This window comes from Diabrotica virgifera, chromosome 2 (genome assembly GCF_917563875.1).
Source record: "Diabrotica virgifera virgifera chromosome 2, PGI_DIABVI_V3a".
NCBI lineage: Eukaryota > Metazoa > Arthropoda > Insecta > Coleoptera > Chrysomelidae > Diabrotica > Diabrotica virgifera.
In genome coordinates this window covers 140,054,907-140,076,841 of record NC_065444.1, presented here as the reverse complement: position 1 = coordinate 140,076,841, position 21,935 = coordinate 140,054,907, and the positions used below count along the sequence as shown (strand labels likewise).

General features: G+C 33.1%; 1 protein-coding gene across 1 annotated transcript in view; it reads left to right on the top strand.

The window, feature by feature from the left end:
• The window catches only part of LOC114344837 (phosphatidylinositol 4,5-bisphosphate 3-kinase catalytic subunit beta isoform), a 998,515-nt gene that overhangs the window by 233,525 nt on the left and 743,055 nt on the right, over positions 1-21,935 (top strand). The window contains exon 4 of the mRNA XM_050644876.1: positions 20,735-20,925. Within this exon, the coding sequence (XP_050500833.1) occupies positions 20,735-20,925 (191 nt within the window). The remainder of the gene's footprint in view (positions 1-20,734; positions 20,926-21,935) is intronic.

Genomic DNA, 21,935 nt, shown 5'->3' with positions numbered 1-21,935 from the left:
AAGGTAGAAAGGCTTAGGACTAAGTAAGTAAGTACATTATCTTCGCTGAAGTTAAAATATTTCATTTAGATGAATAAACTCTAATCTAAATAATCTTTAATAATTTTTATCCTAATAATGTCATAACAAGGTCTACTGTCAATAGATTCAAAAGTCTACTGCCAAATCATAACACAGAAAACCTACAGCTGCTGAAAACACATTCATGGTAGAGGTACGTCAATATTTGAGTAGTAGAAAATTAGGAATTTTAGAAAACCAGTAAAGACGATTATAGCAGATTCTCAGAATGTCGTCCGTTTACTTCAATACAACAAGCCATGCCACTTTGTAATACATTGTGCAATATCCCTGACTGCTCAATTCTTCTTATCTCTGTGGTAATCCTATTTGAGGTCCTGAATATTGGTAGGTTTTGTTGTATAAAAATTGTTTTTCAAGTGATCCCACAGGAAATGGTCTAAGTCTAAAGGATTCATGTAGGGTGATCGCGGAGGCCATTCGATAAAACCACGCCTTCCAATCCATTTCCTGGGAAACACATTATTTAGGTATTGCCTCACCTCACGCGCATAGTGAGGTAGAGCACCGTCTTGTTGCAGTCAAATATTGTCGTTTGAGATATTGTTATTGTCTGAAAGTTTCAAATAATGAAATTTCTGTATTAAACCGTAATTGAAAATACTTACTTGGATTTTGACATAACCGAGCCAACTTAGGTATAATAAATATTATTTTCCAATAAATCTAAATACGCCGGACCATTTAAATTTCCCTCAATGATAAAGGGACCAATTATTTTGTCGCCTATTATTCCAGCCCATACATTAAGCTTTTCTGGATACTGTGTGTGACATTCACGCATCCAACGAGGATTGTTACGTGTAGAGATGGTACAGAATAGCATTTTTCGGTAATAGGTTGGAACTGAACCTATTCCAAGCAAATACCTATTCCAGAAACCTAATGCGAGTTAATGATTCCGACGTGAAAAGACAATATATGGATCGCCCTAGCTCGTTCCTAATAGTTGTGCTGCTATTGTCTTCCGCTGCCCCAAATTCAAACGATCAAACTAGTGGGCACCTATAATTTTGTATTTTTAATCTAGCTAGAGGATGTATGTAATTTGATTTTTAAAGATACATATTTATATTTTTTTACCATGTTTTTCCTACAATTCGTAAATCTATATTATAACACCTATTAAAACAAATTTTTCTTACATGTAATTATGGGTTTTTAAATTACCTAAAGTCGAGGTTTATTCAGAATTCGTTTATGCAAATGGAAAATGAAGACACTAATTTACTACAAAAGATAGGATCGATTAGATTATAGTCAAATAAATAAAAACATAATGCGGTTGAGTCAAAATTTTAACAGTTTTAAATGACAACTATCTGTTACAGCCGTATCGACCTGAAATCCTTTTAAACTCATCACAGATGTGAGATTTTGGAATCGAAACAGTCAACAGACGCCGCCGATGCGTTTCTCTATGGTACCTATTCCGAGAGATCAAATCTCTCGGAAAAGGAAAGTGTACCTACTCAACTACGGCCAGCGCTGGAATCGAGACCAATGCCATCAAAGTTTTGTCACTTGTAATACGTGGAATAGTCGAACCGAACATATTCCGACGTACCCGCTCCAGTTCCATCATACCAACCCTTAACCGAAACGAACGTCACCGATGCATTCCCTACTAACTAACCCTACGGTTGTGCTGCAGCGAACTATTCCGAGCGAGAATCCAGTTCGAGTTTACTGTAAATTGCAGATTGCGGTCGATGCGGCGTCCTTGGAATCGAAACCGATGCCGTTGACTTTTTGTCACTGGTGCGTGGAATAGGCGATCGGAACCTATTCCGAGGTACCTGCTCCAGTTCCATCATGCCATCTCTAGTTACGTGACCAGTATCTACAATTATGCCGATTTACGTTTCCATTGATTAAAAAAGTGGCCTCCATTTTTCCATCATTATGTCTGCAATCTGTTCACGTCTATCGAAATCATCATCTGACAACTCTTGAACTAATTTCATTTTACATAGATGGAATTTATTTTCACGCAAAATTTTCATTACTGATGTTTGCGAAATATCTAGTTCTCTGGCTATTTGTCTAAGTACTTAAGTGTGGATCGTCTTCTAATAGGATACAAACATCTAAAGATTTGTTTTCGGTTGAAGCCGTTTTTCTGCGCCCTGATTTGGATAAATCTTTTACGGAACCAGTTTTGTTAAACTTTTAAAGATATTACACGTTTCTTGTAGACTACTTGCATATCAACATCATATTCTGATATCATTAAAATTTCAATTCGTTCTTTTTCAGAAATAAGATTCATTGTGATTTTAAATAAACACCAACAATACTAATCGAATTTGTATTTGTATTGAAACGTCGAAAGTTGTCAACTAACTGAACTTATATTTGTATTGAAATGTCAAAGTTGTTATTGTAATAACAGTATTCGAGGTGTGCAAGTACTCGGAAGGGATACGCGAAACGATCGTGCGCGAATAGCGGATAAATATTGTAACTTTCTTAAATAATTCATATTGTCAATTGAAATTGTCAAATTGACGTACATTTCATACCTATTGTCATTTAAGAAGAAAAATTATATATTGCTCCACAATATTGATATGATATGCAATTATTATATAAAGGTAAATTTAATTAATTGTATTTTGCTTGCAGTACTGCATTTTAATAACTAATTTTATTTACTACATACAATTGTTTACGTTTTAATAACATAACCTAAATCTTATTTTTTCTTCTTATTATTTTTTTTTGGACTATGGCCTTGACAATTTTCCAGTAACCAGGACCATATGATTGGCCAATATAATTAAAAGTGCGAATAAAAGTGCAGAGCGTAGAAACCAGGTGTCGCTTTTCCGAACTTGCACGGTCCCAATAGCCATCTAAATGTTTTATTTTAAGGCCATCTGTACATAATTCGCAAATATTTTACGGCTATCCCTACTTTTTCTGTCTTTACACGGCAAATTACGTGTAGTAAAATTCACACTGGTATGGATATGTAAACATTACAAGAATGTCATTCTACTTGACAATGTCATGATGAACTTTAAGGTACTAGTACACTTTAGAACAGGGTTGTCCAACTGGCGGCCCGCGAGGCTATTTGTTGTGGCCCACGTAAGATTTTCGAAAAGCATATATTTTGTTTAAATGCTGCCACTGTGAAAAAAGATTTTTTAATTTATATTTTATGGTTTAGCAGTGTTTTTACATCACAAGTACTGTACCGCGTGCTGCTTGGCGGACGTGTAACGAACACAATCGTCCTCCACCACTATGAGAACTGCACTGATTACTGCGCATCACAGTTCACGCAGGCCACACCTCCCACTGCTTACCATCCGTCGCCAGCCGCCATCGTGCCAGTGTGCTACTGACACGTAGACTAGTCGGCTAATCTATTACGTTGCTAGTGAACAATGAACTTGATTAATTCTTTGTCTTGATTCCTCTTATACAATAATGAGTGTAAATCCAGTAAAACGGAAAATTGATACTGAGAACAGAATTTACAAAGAAAGTTGGGAGAGTGATTACTTGATTGCTAACAATAATGGAAAGTTGCAGTGCTTAGTGTGCATGAATGTCGTTTCAGTGCCTAAAGAATATAATGTGAGAAGACATTACACAACAGTACATGAAAATAAGTATGCTACGTACACAAATGAAAGTCGGCGTGCCCTAGTTGCAGATTTGAAGAAAAAGCTTAAACAGCAAACTGGTATGTTCAGTAAAATATTACACTCTCAAACGCATTCTTTGCATGCATCTTATGCCGTGTCGCTTGAGCTGGCAAAGGCAAAAAAACCTTTCACTGATGGCAATTTGATAAAAAAATGTGCTGTTGAAATGGCCAAAGCTTTCGGTGATTCTAAAATGGCGGAGAAATTTGAATCAGTGCCACTTTCACATCAAACCATACAAAGAAGGATTGTTGCTATGGGTGAGCAAGTAGAAAAATCTATGCTTAGCCTGGTTAAGAAAAGTTCATATTTCTCACTTTGTTTGGATGAAAGCACTGATCAAACCGATGTTAGTCAGCTGTTAATATTTGTGCGCACTACTTTTGATGATTTTACCAGTAAAGAGGAGTTATTTGATATTTGTCCTCTTTATGGAACAACAAAAGGAAAAGACATCTATGAGGCTGTGAAGAAAACAGTTGACAGAATTGGAGGCTTTGATAAATGTTCAGCCATAGCAACAGACGGGGCCCCATCAATGACAGGTAAAAAAATTGGATTAGTGGGTCTGCTTCGAGAGAATGGTGTCACTTGCCCAATAATTCATTGTATTATACATCAGGGAGCTTTATGTGGAAAATCAGCCAAGGAAGATCAAGTTTTCCAAACCGTGATTAAGATTATAAATATGATTAGAGGTGGAAATCGATCTCTTTTACACAGGCAACTTAAGCAGTTTTTAGTGGAAACAGAGGCTGAGTATGGAGACTTGCTAATGTACAACCATGTAAGGTGGCTGAGTGCAGGAAAGTGCATGGAACGATTTTTTGCCATAAGAAAGGAAATCCCTGCATTCCTTAACAAATACGTTTCATCTGACACAACTGAACTGGAAGAGAAGTTTAAGGATCCAGAATTCTTAAGACAGTTAGCTTTTATAACAGATCTGACTAATCATCTTAACATGTTAAACTTGAGTCTTCAAGGAAGAAACCAGACGGTTTCAGATTTGATCGGAATGATAAACGGATTCCGGAATAAGCTGAACGTGTTTAAACGTGCTTTGGAAAAGAACAACCTGACACACTTCCCTAGCTGTCTGCAAATAGCAGAAGAATTCAACGGTGAGGAAAATATTGAGTTTTCATCCTGCATTTCACAAATTGAACAAGTTATTGATGAATTCAATACAAGATTTAAAGAAATTGAAAGTCTCAAAAGCAGTGTACTACTTTATAATAACCCTCTTGGAGCAACCATTGATGATCAACCACCCAACTTACAGCTTGAGTTATGTGATCTTCAAGCAGACATGTTCCTAATCACCAGACAAGAAAAGGGACCTGAATTTTTCAAAAACCTGCGAGATTTTGGACTGAAAATGACGTCAATGTTCGGAAGCACATATACATGTGAAAGTGCCTTTTCCTCCATGAAATACATAAAAAACAAAAACAGAAGCAACCTTACCGATTCTTCCTTACGTCATCTTATGAGACTGTCTACAACTGAACTGGTGGACATTTCTTCATTGGTGGATGAAGCCGATCGACCACAGTCCTCACACTAATTGGATACATATTTTTCGTTGCTTTTGCAATGTTTGTCTTGATTATTGAAAAGTGTTATCAATAAATTTTTCGTTTATAAAAAAATGTAGTTGTTGAGCAATAAAAGAAATAATACTCTTTTTTGTTTTAATTATTTTTATACCTCACTTTATTTTGTTATTACTTGTAACAAAATTATTATATGGCCCGCGACAACATCAAAGGTTTTGGTTTTGGCCCTTGAGGCATTGCAAGTTGGACACCCCTGCTTTAGAAGACCATAAATAATCATTTTTTTCAAGAATTTTTTTCTCAGAACCTTTATGAAAAATGAACATAAAACGTTTTACATATTATTAACTAACTCTTAGAGAGTACAAAAAATATATCTTTTTTCGTTTAGGCACGTACACTAATATTGTAGAGGGCGCAAAAGTCGAGGCCTCGAAAAATGATGGCGGACAGTTAATCTCAGGATTGGGGATATCTGAAACAAAAAAATCGTACTGCATTTGAAAGAGGAAGGTTTCTTACGTGACAATTTACCACAATTTTACCAAAAAATAAATATTTTTTAACCATGAAAAACTGAAGAAAAACGGGCGATTTTTTCACAAATTTTTTTCAAATTGCCGTAAAATCTTTCTGTCTTATATTTAATATTCTTGAAATAATATACCTTTTAATATTTTAGTATTTTTACTTTAGTCACATGTTACATCTTCGCAAGAGAGGGTTATGTTCCCGTTACCTGAAGTTGGCCATGGTGGTTGTCATAGTCTTAGAACATAAATAAGTTCTAAGGACATATGAGACATCTCCCCCTTTACATTTCTTAAAAAAAAACTAACAAAAACAACTATTCTGACTATACTCTAGGAATACATCTACAAAATATTATGTCTAACTTATAACTAATCTTTATACCTAGCTGGTTTAACAACAGCTCTACCAGACCTTGTTGTAACTGTCTCACTATTACCTAAATTCAAGTTACTATTACAATTTGAGTTACTAGCTACAATTTTGGTTGAAACAGTTGGTTCGTTTGAACAAATCTCAGGTTTAAAGTTATTAATATTTAAATTTGTTTGTGAGGAGCTAGGTTCAGACCTAATGAATGCAAACATATTATCTTCTTTCTGAATGGTAGGACATTCATTTGGTGATTGTCTTAAAAATGAAGTATTTCGTCTCTTTACTCTGCCAAAGTTATCCCGAACCATATATGACCTAGGAGTATCACATTTCCCTACTATTTCCCCTGGTATCCAATGTTTTTCTTTTTCTAACCTGATTATTGCACTATCACCTACCTTAAACTGTGACCTACCTTTCGAATTTTGATCGTAATGAATCTTATTCATGTTCCTTTTTTCGGTTAGTTTCTGTGATTCATTATTCAAGGATGGTTCCAAATGTTTACCTGAAAGGGGAAGGACACTACGCAACTGTTTCTTAAAAATCAATTCTGCAGGTGAAATATTGCACCCTGCTAAAGGAGTATTCCTATATTCTAGTAACGCCTTAAAATCGTCTGTATTTGCTTCTAGACTTTTTCTCAAAATATTTTTACATATACCTACTGCCCTTTCTGCAAGACCATTAGATTTTGGATATAGCGGACTTGATGTTTGAATTTTAAATTCCCAGTCTTTAGCAAAACTGTGACATTCGGCACTGTTAAATGGCATATTGTCAGCAATCAACATCATAGGTATACCAAAAGTTGAAAATATTTGTTTTAATTTATTAATCACATCACCAGAGGTTTTTGACTCGAACTTTTTTAGCTCAATCCAATTCGTGTAGTAATCCACTAGTACCAAATAATCTATACCACCAAAAGTTAAAATATCACATCCAACTTTATAAAAAGGTATGTTAGGCCTATCATGTGGAATTAAAGGTTCTTTTGTTGGTTTACGTGAAAATTTTAGACAAGTATTACATTTTGAAATATAATTTTCAATATCTGAGGTCATACCTAACCAGTAGAAAATTTTCCTGGCTCTTGACTTAGTTTTTTCCATTCCCAAGTGTGCAATATGTAATTTAGAGAGCATAAGGCTTTGTAAACTTTTGGGAACCACTAGTCTGCCATCATAAAATATTAAGTTATTTTTTTCATATAAATCATTTTGAATTTTAAAAAATGTTTTTAATTCAGGATTAAAATTTTGAGAATTTTGTGGCCAGCCATTACTTAGAAAGTTTTTAACTGAAGACAAATTTGGGTCATTTTTAGTCGCAATCTGTAATTCTTTTAATCTCTCTTCAGATATAGGCAAATCTATCTCAAGAGAATGCACTGTTACCAACATTTCTGTATCAACTTTACTCTTGGTTTGTATGAATGACCTAGAGAGTAAGTCTGCTATATACATATATCTCCCAGGTAAATACTGTACCTCCAAATCATAGTTAAGCAGTTTTAATTTTAAACGTTGCAGTCTACCACTAACTTTATAAAAATCTTTTTTACAAATTGAGATCAATGGCAAATGATCAGTTTTTATTACAATTTTTCTACCATATACATAGCTATGAAACTTAGACAGTGAAAAACAAATTGACAGAAGCTCTTTATCTATTTGTGGATATCGACTTTCTGTTTCAGTTAAACTGCGTGAGCAAAAGGCAACTGGCTGTCCCTGTTGTAAAAGGCACCCACCAATTCCAAATTGACTCGCATCAGACTGTATTTCAATAGGCAAATTTGCATCAAAAATTTTTAAATTAGGAATTTTAGTAATTAAGCATTTTACATCATTCAAGGCTGTTTTATGTTCTGTAGTCCAAGACCAAGGTATATTAATTTTAGTTAGCTCTCTTAAAGGAGTTAACAACTGAGACAAATTTGGAATGTATTTAGTTAGGTAATTAATCATACCAATTATTCTTAATAACTCTTTTTTATTAGTCGGATCTTGTATTTTTAAGACGGCTTCAACATAGGAAGGATCTGGTTTTACCCCTTCTCTTGAAAATATTTGACCTACATATTTTACTTCCCTTACTTTATATTGAATTTTATTTTTGTTAAATTTTACTCCAAATTTCTTTGCTCTTTGCAACACTTTTGACAAAATTAAATCATGTGTTTCCTCATCAGATGCTGGAATAATAAGATCATCAAAATATATCCCAATATTTAAATCTCCAAAAATCTTTTCATTTATACGTTGAAATACTTGTGGACTAATATTTAAACCAAATGCTAACCTCTTAAAACAAAATTTTCCAAAAGGTGTGATAAAAGCAGTGTAATTCATACTTTCCTTGTCAAGAGGGACATGATAAAAACCCTCTTTCAAGTCTAATACTGTAAATATTGACTTACCTTGTAACTTCAATGACAACTCATCCACAGTGGGTATAGGAAATTGCTCGGTACATATGTTGTTATTTAAATGCATTGGATCTAAGCAAATTCTAAGACTTTTATTAGGCTTCTCAACAATTACAATGTTGTTCACCCACTCCGTTGGTTCATCCAACCTACAAATTATGTCTCTACGTTCTAAGTCTTCTAATGTATTTTTTAACAATGGTTTTACTGTATCTGGAACTCTACGACAAGAACTTATATATGGTTTATAATCATTTTTAAGCATTATTTTATAAAAGGAACTTTGCCTGTCCCTTCAAAAACTTCAATATTATTTTTCATAAAATTTTCCTTGTCATCACACTGCGATTTTAGAGAATCAATTTTTTGTACTAAATTTAGTTTTGCACAGGCGTTCAGACCCAAAATAGGCACCGACGCCTCCTCAACCAACAAGAATTTTATATTATAGAAAGCACTTTTTATTAAACATTTTATTATGATACTCCCAACTGTTTTAACCTTATTATTGCCATATGACACAATCGTTACACTAGACTTGTCAATTTTATTTTTGTTTAGATTTAATTTATTAAATAAACTGAGAGGCATGCAGTTACAACTAGCCCCAGTATCTAATTTTAGCGATACTACCTGATTGTTAATCTGCGCTTGTACATACCAAGCCTTATTATTATTATTATCAACTGAATCTATTGTTAAATAATCAATGCAAAGTGAAACATCTTCATCTGAACTCTCATTATCAACCTCATGTACATTTTTTCTTAAAGGATTGTTATTTTTATAACCAAAACTTTTACTATGATACCTACTATTAGACTGACCTGCCTGATCTGATCCTACCTGTCTTTTATTAAATTTACAACCTACTGCATAATGATTAAGTTTTCCACAATTTTGACAGTTTTTACCATATGCTGGACAGTTCATTTTACCATGGGTTGTTCCACACTTGAAACATTTGTACACATCATCACCCTGTCTGTTACTACTGCGTCCCATTGATTTCTTGTTACTATATCTTACAAAATCCACTTCCATGGCATTTCTTATTTCTTTTACTTGAATTGAACTATTTCAGCGGCTCTGCAATATTCTTCTGCCTTTTTTAAAGTTAGATTAGTTTCACGAAGGAATCTTTCTTGTAAGGACAAGTCTCTTATGCCACTTACAATCTTATCTCTTATTAAGGAATCCTCCAGGTCCCCAAAGTTGCAAGGAGATGCAAGGGTCTTTATATCGGTGATGTAATGGTCAAAACTCTCACCTTCTTGCTGCACTCTCGTGAAAAACTTGTATCTATCATAAGTCTCGTTCCTCATTAGCTTACAATGATTTTGAAAGGCCCCAACAACTTTAGTAAATATTTTTTGGTCTTCATTTGACAACTTAAATGTCTCGAACTTTTTCTGGGCTTCTTCACCAGCAAGGTTGAGTAATATTGCTACTTTGATTTCATCATCTTTTTCGCTCAAACCGGTCGCCTTCAAATAAATGTCTAAGCTTCTTAAAAAATTATCCAAATTCACGTGGACGTTCCGGTCGAACACCAGGTTTTTCGGCGGCTTGAAGTTTCCCTCCATATTAAGATTTTTATCTATCTGAATTTTTAATAACCTGACACCATGTCTTATATTTAATATTCTTGAAATAATATACCTTTTAATATTTTAGTATTATTACTTTAGTCACATGTTACATCTTCGCAAGAGAGGGTTATGTTCCCGTTACCTGAAGTTGGCCATGGTGGTTGTCATAGTCTTAGAACATAAATAAGTTCTAAGGACATATGAGACACTTTCTTTTGTAGAATTTTTCACTAATGGTGGTAAATTGTCACGTAAGAAACCTTCCTTTTTCAAATTCCGTACAATTTTTTTGTTTCAGAGATCCCAATTCTGAGATTAACTGTCCGCCACCGGAACTACTTTTTTTCGAGGCCTCGACTTTGGCACCCTCTACAATATTAGTGTACATGCATAAATGAAAAAAGATATATTTTTTGTATTCTCTAAGAGTTAGACATTAATATGTAAAAAGTTTTATATTCATTATTAGTAAAGGTTCTGAGAAAAAAATTATTAGAGAGACTGCTATTGAAATACTTGGCCAACATTATTAGAGAGACTGCTATTGAAATACTTGGGAAAAGGTCAGGAAAAAAGTTTGAGGATAAAGAGACTTGGTGGTGGTCAAACGAAGTACAAGGAAAAATAAAAGAGAAGCGAACATTATATAAAAAGTGGCAAGAAACCAGATCCGACACAGATCTTCAAAACTATATGGTGGCGAAAAAGGAAGCGAAAATAGCAGTAGCAAAAGCCAAAGCAGAAGCGTATTCAAGCCTATACGATCAACTTGATACCAGGGAAGGCGAAACGAAGATATATATAAAATAGCCAAACACAGAGCAAAGAAATCAAAAGATTTTTAATCAGATTAGATGTATCCGAGATGAAAATAATAAAATACTAGTTCACGAAAAGGATGTCAAAAAGAGATGGAGAAAGTACTTTGACAGCTTATTAAATGAAGAATTTGACAGACAGCCTGTAGAGTCAACGGAGACAGTAGCAGCAATGGTCACTAAAATAACAAACGAGGAAGTGGCTCAAGCGCTTCAAAAAAATAAAGAAAGGAAAAGCGGTAGGATCAGATGATATTCCTGGGAAAGTATGGAGAGCAGTGGGAGAGACAGGAAAAAGATTTATTTAATAGAATTATGGAAGTTGGACAAATGCCAGACGAATGGAGAAGCAGTATACTAGTACCTGTGTACAAAAACAAGGGAGATATACAACAATGTACAAACTACAGGGCTATAAAACTGCTTAGCCACACCATGAAAATATGGGAAAGAGTAATTGATAGACGGATACGTGAAGAGACCGAAATATCCGAGAATCAATTTGGCTTTATGCAGGGCAGATCAACAACAGATGTCATTATAAGGCAGTTGATGGAAAAATACAGAAGTAAAGAAACAAACGCTCATATGGTATTCATTGATCTTGAGAAAGCATATGATAGAGTTCCTCGAGAGATTCTGTGGTGGGCACTCAATAAGAAAGGAGTCCCTGGTGAATATGTAAAGATTGTGAGGGATATGTATGAGGGAGTAACGACTAGTGTTAGGACATGTGTGGGAGAGACTGATAAATTTCATGTGAAAGTAGGATTGCACCAGGGCTCGGTGCTTAGTCCGTATTTATTCTTATTAGTTTTGGACCAGATAACAGCGAAACTACAGGGTAACATTCCATGGTGCTTAATGTATGCTGATGATGTGTTAGTAGGAAATAGTGAAAGAGACTGTATGTTCAATTTGCAAATTATATTAATTTTGCAATATACTTAGCTTAGAACAAAAACTGGAACAGTGGAGACAAGCTCTGGAGGAAAAAGGTTTAAAACTTAGTAGGACAAAGACAGAGTATTGCTGAAGTGCAGATTCCTGGAAGGAATAGGAGATGAAGACCAAAGAAGACGTGGGGGGAGACGATTAGGCAGGACATGTTGGTAAAGGGGATTAATATTGATATGACTCAAGATAGAATTGTATGGAGAAATGTAATTAGGGAAGCCGACTCCGCATAGGGATAAGGCAAAGAGAATGATGAATGATGTTCTGAGAAAAAAATCTTGAAAAAATGCTTATTTTTGGTCTTCTAAAGTGTACTAGTACCTTAAAGCGATGGCTTTTGAATGTTCTTGGATAACTGTTATTTGTATAATTGCAAATTATTAATTCAGTTAATAAATGTGATAATTTTTTCACTAACTATGTATTCAGTGATTGTAATAATTTATATGTACAACAAAAACTAATACTCAATCGAGAAAAGAGGAAAAGTGTTAAAGTGATTTTTTAATAATATATTGTTACTATGGGACGCTTACAATTTTGAACATCTTTAACAACAAAATACTTGGATCACAGAATATATTATCCTGATGTATTCTCTGCTTGGATCTTTCACAAATAATACACAATAAATAACTTTTTATTAAGTTCACGTCTTAATTCAATTATTTATCAAATACACTATATGTATATCAATATTATTTAATCAACAACTCAAAATATTCCCGATGCCATGTCAAATATTTAAAATTGTCACTGTCTGACTGACAATATGCTGACAATATTCTATTCGACTGAGTGCGTTGTAAGACAAAGATAGATTTGGAAAATATTACCACGGACATTGTGTTCATTTTTTTCGAATCCTGAAAAAACCAATAAATATTTTTGAAAAATTTAAACGCAGAATGAAAGACTAAATTATTACCGAGGGCCGAAAGTCCCTTAGAATAAATAAAAAGTTTATTTTGAATGAGATATTGGAAAGTAAAAATCACACTAAATTTTCTCTTAGTTTTTCACCCCTGTAACTTATTAAAATAAACATTATAGAAGTTCTCAGGGACTTTCTGCCCTCGCTAATAACGTAATCTTTCATTCTGCGTTTAAATTTTTCAAAAATACTTATTAGTTTTTTCAGGATTCGAAAAAAATGAATCCCCATTTGAATAGCATTGCAGCCGAACGCAGCATACGTACCCATCCCCTTAACGTAGGGGAAGATAATGTAAATGTAGTAATAACTTGGAAATTATCACATTTAGGTATAAGAAACATTATATGAAACATAATCCGTATTTCTTAAGGACTTCAAAATGCAAAAAATATACAGGGTGTTCTATTTGAAATAAGAAAGTTCGTTAGATTTCCAGAAAAATGGAAGATCTGACAACAATGTAAATACCACCGCAATATCGGCCGCATCACAAAACCCTTAAACGCCAAAATTTGTAAAAATCGTAGAAGCCGTTTCCGAGATAATTGAGGGTTTCCATACATAAAACTCATTCTGTATAATAAGAAATACTTGAGTTTGCATATCAGAATTGAAAAAGCCACTGTGGCCTAGCTGACGCCTAGACTATTTCTTCCCACATAACAATGATGTTCGCATCATGTTCTAAGCATATACTACCAACATTCGTCGGAGTATATTCTTTTTAGTATATGTGTAGTACAAGCATAGCATCTACCTTAAAAAACATTCTAAATTTCATGTTCTTTGCATATACTTCAGAGTATATTCTCGTACCGAATATACTAAGTATATTCGTGTACGTAGGATATCGGAATATTCGTAAAGGTTTATTCTTAGAATATACCTTTATCGAATATTCTTAACACATACTTATAAGTACATTCTTAACACATACTTATAAGTAGATACTTTTAAAATATCTTAAAAATAATTTGTATGTATAGGAAGTATAATATTAGCCTTATAGATTATCAACTTCGTTATTTTTTAGAATACATAATTAATAAAATTTATGTATGTAGGTAGTATTGGACGAATTTCATTTCAAAATTGTTGTAGGGTCTTCTTCTTAAAGTTCCCTCTCCTATCGGAGGTTGGATATCATAATGGCTATGGTCACTTTGTTGGCTGCTGCTCTGAATAGTTGTAATGAACTACAGTTAAACCATTCTCTAAGGTTCCTCAGCCAGGAGATGCGTCTTCTTCCTATGCCTCTTCTTCCTTGGATCCTTCCTTGCATAATAATTCTCAGCAACTCATATTTTTCTCCTCTGGTAATGTGACCCAAATATTCCAGTTTTCTAGTTTTTATACTTTTCATAATTTCTAACTCCTTATTTAAACGTCGTAGCACTTCAACATTGGTAATCCTTTGAACCCACTGAATTTTCAATATTCTTCTGTAACACCACATTTCGAACGCTTCTATTCTTCTTATGTGTTGTCTCTTCAATGTCCAAGCTTCCATTCCGTATAGCAATATAGAAAATATGTAGCATCTTAGAGCCCTCAATCTGAGAGGCAACTGAAGGTCTTTGTTTGTAAGCAGTGTCTTCATTTTTATAAATGCTTGCCTTGCAGTTTCAATTCGGACTTTAATTTCTTTGCTTTGGTCATTTTTGTCATCAACCCAGGTTCCCAGATATTTGTATGTCTTAACTTTTTCTATTTGGGTTTGCTCTATCATTAACCTTTCATTTCCATGTTCTGTTTTTGAGACAATCATAAATTTAGTTTTTTTCTTGTTTATTTTTAGTCCGTATCGAATGCAATAATCGTTAATTCTATTTAGCAATTCTTGTAGTGATTCCAGGGTGTCTGCCATTATAACGGTGTCATCAGCGAATCTTATGTTATTTACTATTGTTCCGTTTATAGAGATTCCATCACTTAGCTCCGCTATCGCTTCCTGAAATATGGCTTCACTGTACAGGTTAAACAGTAGCGGCGACAGAACACAACCCTGTCTTACTCCTCTCTTTATATCAATATTCTCGGACTCCTGTTCTTCTATCTTTATATTGGCCTTTTGATTCCAATACAGATTGATGATAATTCGTAAATCTCGTCTGTCTATATCTCTGTTTTTCAATAATTCTATTAGTTTTTCATGTCGGACCCTGTCGAACGCTTTTTCGAAGTCGATGAAACAGGAGTAAATATCCAGGTTCATATCTAAGCATCTTTGAGAGAGGACATTAAACGCAAACAATGCCTCTCTTGTTCCAAGTCCTTTGCGGAACCCAAATTGGGTATCATCCATATCATATTCTAGCTTTCTGTATAATCTTCCATGAATCACCTTTAGAAATATTTTGAGGGTATGGCTTATTAGTGATATTGTCCTGTAGTCCGAACAATCTTTGGCGTATATTGTTTTTGGTATTGTTACAAAGGTGGACACCAACCATTTCTGAGGGATTTTTCCGGTTTTATATACTTCATTAAACAGATCCAGTAGTACCGGTAGAGTTTCATCGTCTAGACATTTCAGTAATTCCGCAGGTATTTCGTCTGGACCTACAGTTTTTCCGTTTTTTGCGTTTCGTATTGCTTGTTCGATTTCCTCCATTATAATCTCTGGTCCCGTTTCGCTGTCGATTTCTTCCGGTTCTTGTATATTATCCTCAAACAGATCTGTTATGTATGTCTTCCACTTTTTTAATTTCTCTTTGACTTCTATAATAATTTTTCCATTTATATCTTTAAGAAGGCCATCTCTCTTTTTTCGCTGTGTATTTGTGATTTCCTTAATTTTCTTGTGCATGTTAAAGCTATCATACTTTTTAGAATATTCTTCTATTTCACTACATTGATTTGCCAGCCAGGTGGATTTGGCCTCTTTTATTTTCTTTCTTATTAATCTCTGGATTTCCTTGTATTTTGCCTTACTCCTGCCTTTATGTTTCCTTCTTTCCTCCATTAGCTCTAGGATTTCTGAAGTCATCCATCTCTGTTTTTTATTATTTTTGTGGATAATATCTTCTTTGGGTAGGGTAAAAAAGGTGTTGTAGGGTAAAAAAGTTTAAACATTAATTGTATTAACGTTTACATAGATACTATTAAAAATTCGTTTTCATAATTGAAATGACTTTACCATTTCGAGTTTATCATGAATCATTAGTATTTTTACATCCTTGGAATTTGAATTTTCTTGTGCATGTTAAAGCTATCATACTTTTTAGAATATTCTTCTATTTCACTACATTGATTTGCCAGCCAGGTGGATTTGGCCTCTTTTATTTTCTTTCTTATTAATCTCTGGATTTCCTTGTATTTTGCCTTACTCCTGCCTTTATGTTTCCTTCTTTCCTCCATTAGCTCTAGGATTTCTGAAGTCATCCATCTCTGTTTTTTTTATTATTTTTGTGGATAATATCTTCTTTGGGTAGGGTAAAAAAGGTGTTGTAGGGTAAAAAAGTTTAAACATTAATTGTATTAACGTTTACATAGATACTATTAAAAATTCGTTTTCATAATTGAAATGACTTTACCATTTCGAGTTTATCATGAATCATTAGTATTTTTACATCCTTGGAATTTGAATTTAGGTAAATTCAATTCAATAGGCCATTTCGCAGAACCAAAACGTGCCAAACTGCACAACCAAAGCAACCAGAGGCTTTGGCGTTGCCAACCGTCGAGTAAGCTTTTTCCGTCAACTTACCTTAAAAATTCCCACTTTTATAAAAAAAAACTTCCCTCCTGTTTACAAAATCTGAGAAGATATGTTGAATTATTTTCAAATATTTTGATTTTTTCTTAATATTTTACAATTTGGACTGGAACAATAATTCCCTTTTGAGTTAACTTTTTCCCTTTATCACCTTTTATGTTGAAAATTCCCGCAAAAAGGGAAATTTCTCTCCGTTTGGCAACACCGATTTTGTTATTCCACAATACATTCATAACCCCCCCCCTCCCCCCCATCATATTCTGACCATTTCTATTCTTATTACCTGAATGGATCAGGGATTGGAAAAAACCGTAAAATATGAAAAAGAAAACAGGCATTATTTCATTATTTGTATCATCTATGGATCTATGCAGATGCAGTGTTAAGGATTGTTAAGGATGAAGGCGAATGATGTAGTAGTAGGACTAGGACTAAAGAACATACATAATCTGTTTATTTTGTTTGCGGTGCTTCAAAATACATATAATCTATTTTGATAACTCAATATTACTTAAATAGGTAAGTACATATAAGTATTATATAAATTTTAGTTACTTATTATGCATAGTTTAGTTTAGCTAAATATTATATAATGATTTATATAAATAACTAAAATTTATAAATATGTACTTACTTTTTAAGTAATATTGTAGAATGTAGGTACTAACTACATTCTCATTTGCAATTAAAATATGTAAATAGATATTTGGTAGAACCAGTAGAACCTAAGATGAGATTAGTTGATGCCGAAAACATACTTCTAAGCAATATAGCACTTGATAGCACTTTCTTAGAATATTCTTAAAAATATAATATTCTTCCCATACAAAGATGTGCGGTAGTACGTTCTTAGTATATAAATAGAAGGTTTATAGCACTTCCTTGGAATATTCTAAAAAGTACCTTCTTGGTATAAACTAAAAAGATGTGCGGTAGTATGTTCTAAGTATACACATAGAAGGTTTATAGCACGTCCTTGGAATGTTCTAAAAAGAACATTCTTGGTATATACTGAAAAGAAGTGCGGTAGTACATTCTAAGTATATACATAGAACGTTTAAGTACTGTAATGTAGTATATACTCAGTATCTGCTCTACACATTCGCAATGGTAATTACGCACATTCTCAGTATATAGTTTTTCTGAAAAGTATGTTCTATGAATCTACTAAGAACATGAAATTGTTATGTGGGTTAGACCTTCCATTTATTCTTCCGCTCTATTTTATGTATTGTCTTATTTCGTTTTGTTTGTCCGATATTTATTCGTTCGTCAGATATTTATTTCTTTGTTCTTCTTTTTTTTTGGTATATTTAAATTGAAGTAAGAACTTGTCTATTCTATGGTATTTAAAAATTAGTCATATTCGCTTGTATCGTCAGTCATGTATTCATGAGAAAAACGTTCATATGTTTTAATATGTTTTAATAAAATAGTCCATTCACTCACAGTAAAATATTGCAAAACCTCTAGGTTTTAAAAGAACCGTTTTCAACAAAAAAAAAAACACTTTTTAGAGGTTTTTCGCAAATAACAGTATTTTATCGAAAAAAATATTTTAGCAAAAATATAACTTATAATAAATTGAAAAAGCAAGTTACGCTCAAAATAAGTTAGTCCTTTTTTTGGTAAAAAAACTCATGAGAATCACCATCTAATTAGCATCACAAATGAAATTAATCGTTACCGCTTCACTTTACTTAGATATTGTTTATGTGATCTGTAAGTTTCATTGGTTCAAAGTGCTTATTTTTTGAAAGGCTTGTAGTTGAAAGGGCTTGAACGGGTCATTAATCACGAGTGTTTGCAAATTTTGACCTGCCATATTTATCTTAACCAATTTTTGTCTTACAGAAAAACAAAAATCCCAAATATTGAAAAAAGCTAAACATATTTTTTTTACTTTTTGAGATTCTTGGTATCAGTAATAATTTTGAAATTATGGAGAAAAAAATTTTTTTTTCAAAATTAAATATTTTTTTCAAAAATTAGCGCTTAAACCGATTAACACGAGAAAGTTTAGGTTAGCATACCTACCTAGAAAGCCTGAAGGGATCATTTTGGCCCCAAGTTCTTAAATCAATAAAAATTCAGTTTAAAGAAATTATATCAACTCTAGACGATAAAATCTGATTTGATTTTTTTAGTTTCATTGTTTAACACGTTCGCTGCCTATCAAAAACATTTGGAACACCATACAGTTTGCAGTTTTTGAAATTTGCCACACATTGCTTTGTCACAGCCGTAGCACTGATTGGAAGTATGATTTCCTTTACAAAATATTTTCAAGTGACATTTTTTTCGTTTTTGGATAGAAACAGTGCTGGTTGTTTGTAGAACTACTGTTGCTGGGGCAAGTACCATATTTCGGGAGGCAAGGTATGGAGCTCATAATTCTTCACACAGCCGAAGATTAAACTTACGAAGACTGAGTCTACGTTCATCTAAACTTTCGTAGTATAAAGACGCGCCATTTGGTCTTCTACACTCTACACCAACCCCATATATGGTTTGTTTATAAAATATACTGTTTCAGGAAGTTTTCCACAGACAGCAACATCCACTGATTGATGTAACGAGCTCAACAAAATCACATTTTTATCACTCTTCCATTGGTATTCAGTAAGTGTTATTTTTTGTCGCTGATTGATGTAACTAGCTCAAAAAAATCACATTTTTATCACTCTTCCATTGGTATTCAGTAAGTGTTATTTTTTGTCGCTCTGGAATATAAGGGTAATATATTTTCTACAATTCTCTATTTTCACACTTTACGCTTAGAAAATCTTCCTTTCTGTTGCGATTCAAGGTACCCACAAGACTTGTTAATTTCTTTTGCAATGCCTTGGCCAATTTCAACGAAGTGAAGTAGTTATCTTTCGCAACATTTTTGCATTTTCCCAGTTGATTTTTCATTATCCGCAAAACGTGTTCACCAACACGTATCTTTATTGTATCTTTACGAGATTGTACACGATTGTATCTTTATTGCGTAGATGATCAGTACCAGTATAAGGGTAATCATTTATAATAAATAAACAACAAACATACATAAATATAACTTACAGGGCCAATTTGGTCCCTTCAGACTTCTGTGGTAGATTTGTTAGAAAAACCATTTAATAAATTTAGTAAACAATATTTTTTGTGTTAAATAAGGCTTTGTGTCGTAATATTAAAAGTCAAAAAATATAAAATTATTATTGCCTCGAGTAAAAAACTACAATAACTTCTAATCTCAACAGGGGCCAAATTGGCCCCTCCGAATTTCTAGTGTTAAACTTACAGATCATATAAACAATACACAAGTAAAGTAACTTGCGGTAACGATTAATTTCATTTAGGATGTTAATTAGGGGGTGATTTTTACGATTTTTTTTTCAAAAAAAAAGGGATCAACTTTATTTTGAATATAACTTGCTTACTTTTGATGTTAGAATTTTTTTTAAAAACAAAAACAAAGCTTTTCTTAAACAATTCTTTTTTAATCACTTTAAAAAAGTTGTGATGAATTTTCCCCGAAAAGTCCTTTATTTTTTGGTTATTTCGCGTTGAAATATTCGATTTGGAATTTGAGGAATAGGGACCTACTTTTCATTAATTATTATAACTCTGTTTCTACAGGCTTCATACATATACCATTTTTTCACTTTTTTCTAAGCTATATTTTTTTAATACTTACTTTTTGAGTTATTTGCGAAAAACCGTCTAAAAGCGTGTTTTTTGTTGAAAATAAACATATTCAATCGCATATAATATCTCGAAAAATATTGACTTAGTGAAAAAACTCTATAGAAGAAAAGTTATTTAGAATTAGTCAGTTTATCCACCTCCGGACTTATCTTGAACATATATTTGTTCACCCCCGAGAAGGGGTGATACTCACCCCCAGGTCAAAAGCACACAGCGGTACACTATCACTTTGTTTTCTTTCACATGTTAGCTATGGTATGCCACATTTCATGTCAATCCAAGCGGTTCTTTAAAATCCAGAGATAAAACCGTGTGTAAATGGACTAAAAATATTTTAGAATTGATATGCAGTACATATATTTTTTTTGTTTTAGTATTCAAGATTAACGATTACGAAAGTTTGGAAATTTTTGAAAATAAGAAATTTCATTCGGCCCCGTTTGGTTCAACTAATACGTTACGGAAAAAGAAGAACAGTCTTTCTTCCTGGTCTATACAAGACAATTATTTAGTTAAAATATGTACAGTGTGTAAATTAAACTGTGATCTAAAGAAAACATCAGAGGTAAGAAAACAAAAAAAAAATTAAGTATTTTATTTATACCCCCCTTTTACTACAAAAACAGGCTTACATCAGTCAAGATTTCTAACGTCAAAGCACTACTAAAACATTAGAATATCACTTTTCATCGGCCATGTTTATTGTACAATGAAAAGCTAGGCATCATTACTTGTCAGGGATAATTTTCTTTGTTTTTGTTTACTGCACAAATAAGTATCTACAATTCTTTATTCTAATTAATGTTAATTGGTTTTCATTACTTGCCGAAATACACATAGTTTCAAAAGTTATGCATCACCTAAAATTACGCTCATTTTCATAGTTGATTTTTTTGTGAACAGATTAACGGATTCCACTATTTTTTTTATTATTTTAGATTTTTCTTTGGTATTTTCACAGTTGGACGAATGTTTACTCAAACTTCTTTTTTGAACTTATACCGGGTGGAAGAAACGGTATTATGTTTTTCGGATATTAAGTTTGAGACACCCTGTAGGGAGGACAAGGTATAAGTGTGGGTATTCATCTAAGTCGTATTATAGTCTTTTTGTTATTTACATTATTATATAACATTTTGTTTTTTGAATGTCTAATATCTTTAGAATCAAAGAAATTAGACTCTTTATTTTTAATATAACATGTTTTATTCTTTAATATGACTCGTTTTAACTGAAACAAAACTAAATTAACAATAAAAAATAACAGTTAATAAACCTTAAAAACAGAAAGGCACATAACGTTAACAATTCTGGTCGACACTTTAAGAGTTTAGTTGTCGACCAAGTGAGTGGTAAGCACAGCGCAACATACTAGATACGTGATTGTTTAATGGAGGCTCTGTGATGTTTTGGGGTGGAATTTCCTTGCGAGTAATTACGGAGTTAGCATTAAAAATAGCAATAAAACTTAATAACAAAAATTGTAGTCAACTTTGAGATTCACATTACAAAATTAGTTAGAATGTTACTTCGATAACATAGTTGCAGACCAAACTTATGTTTTTTTTAAATGGA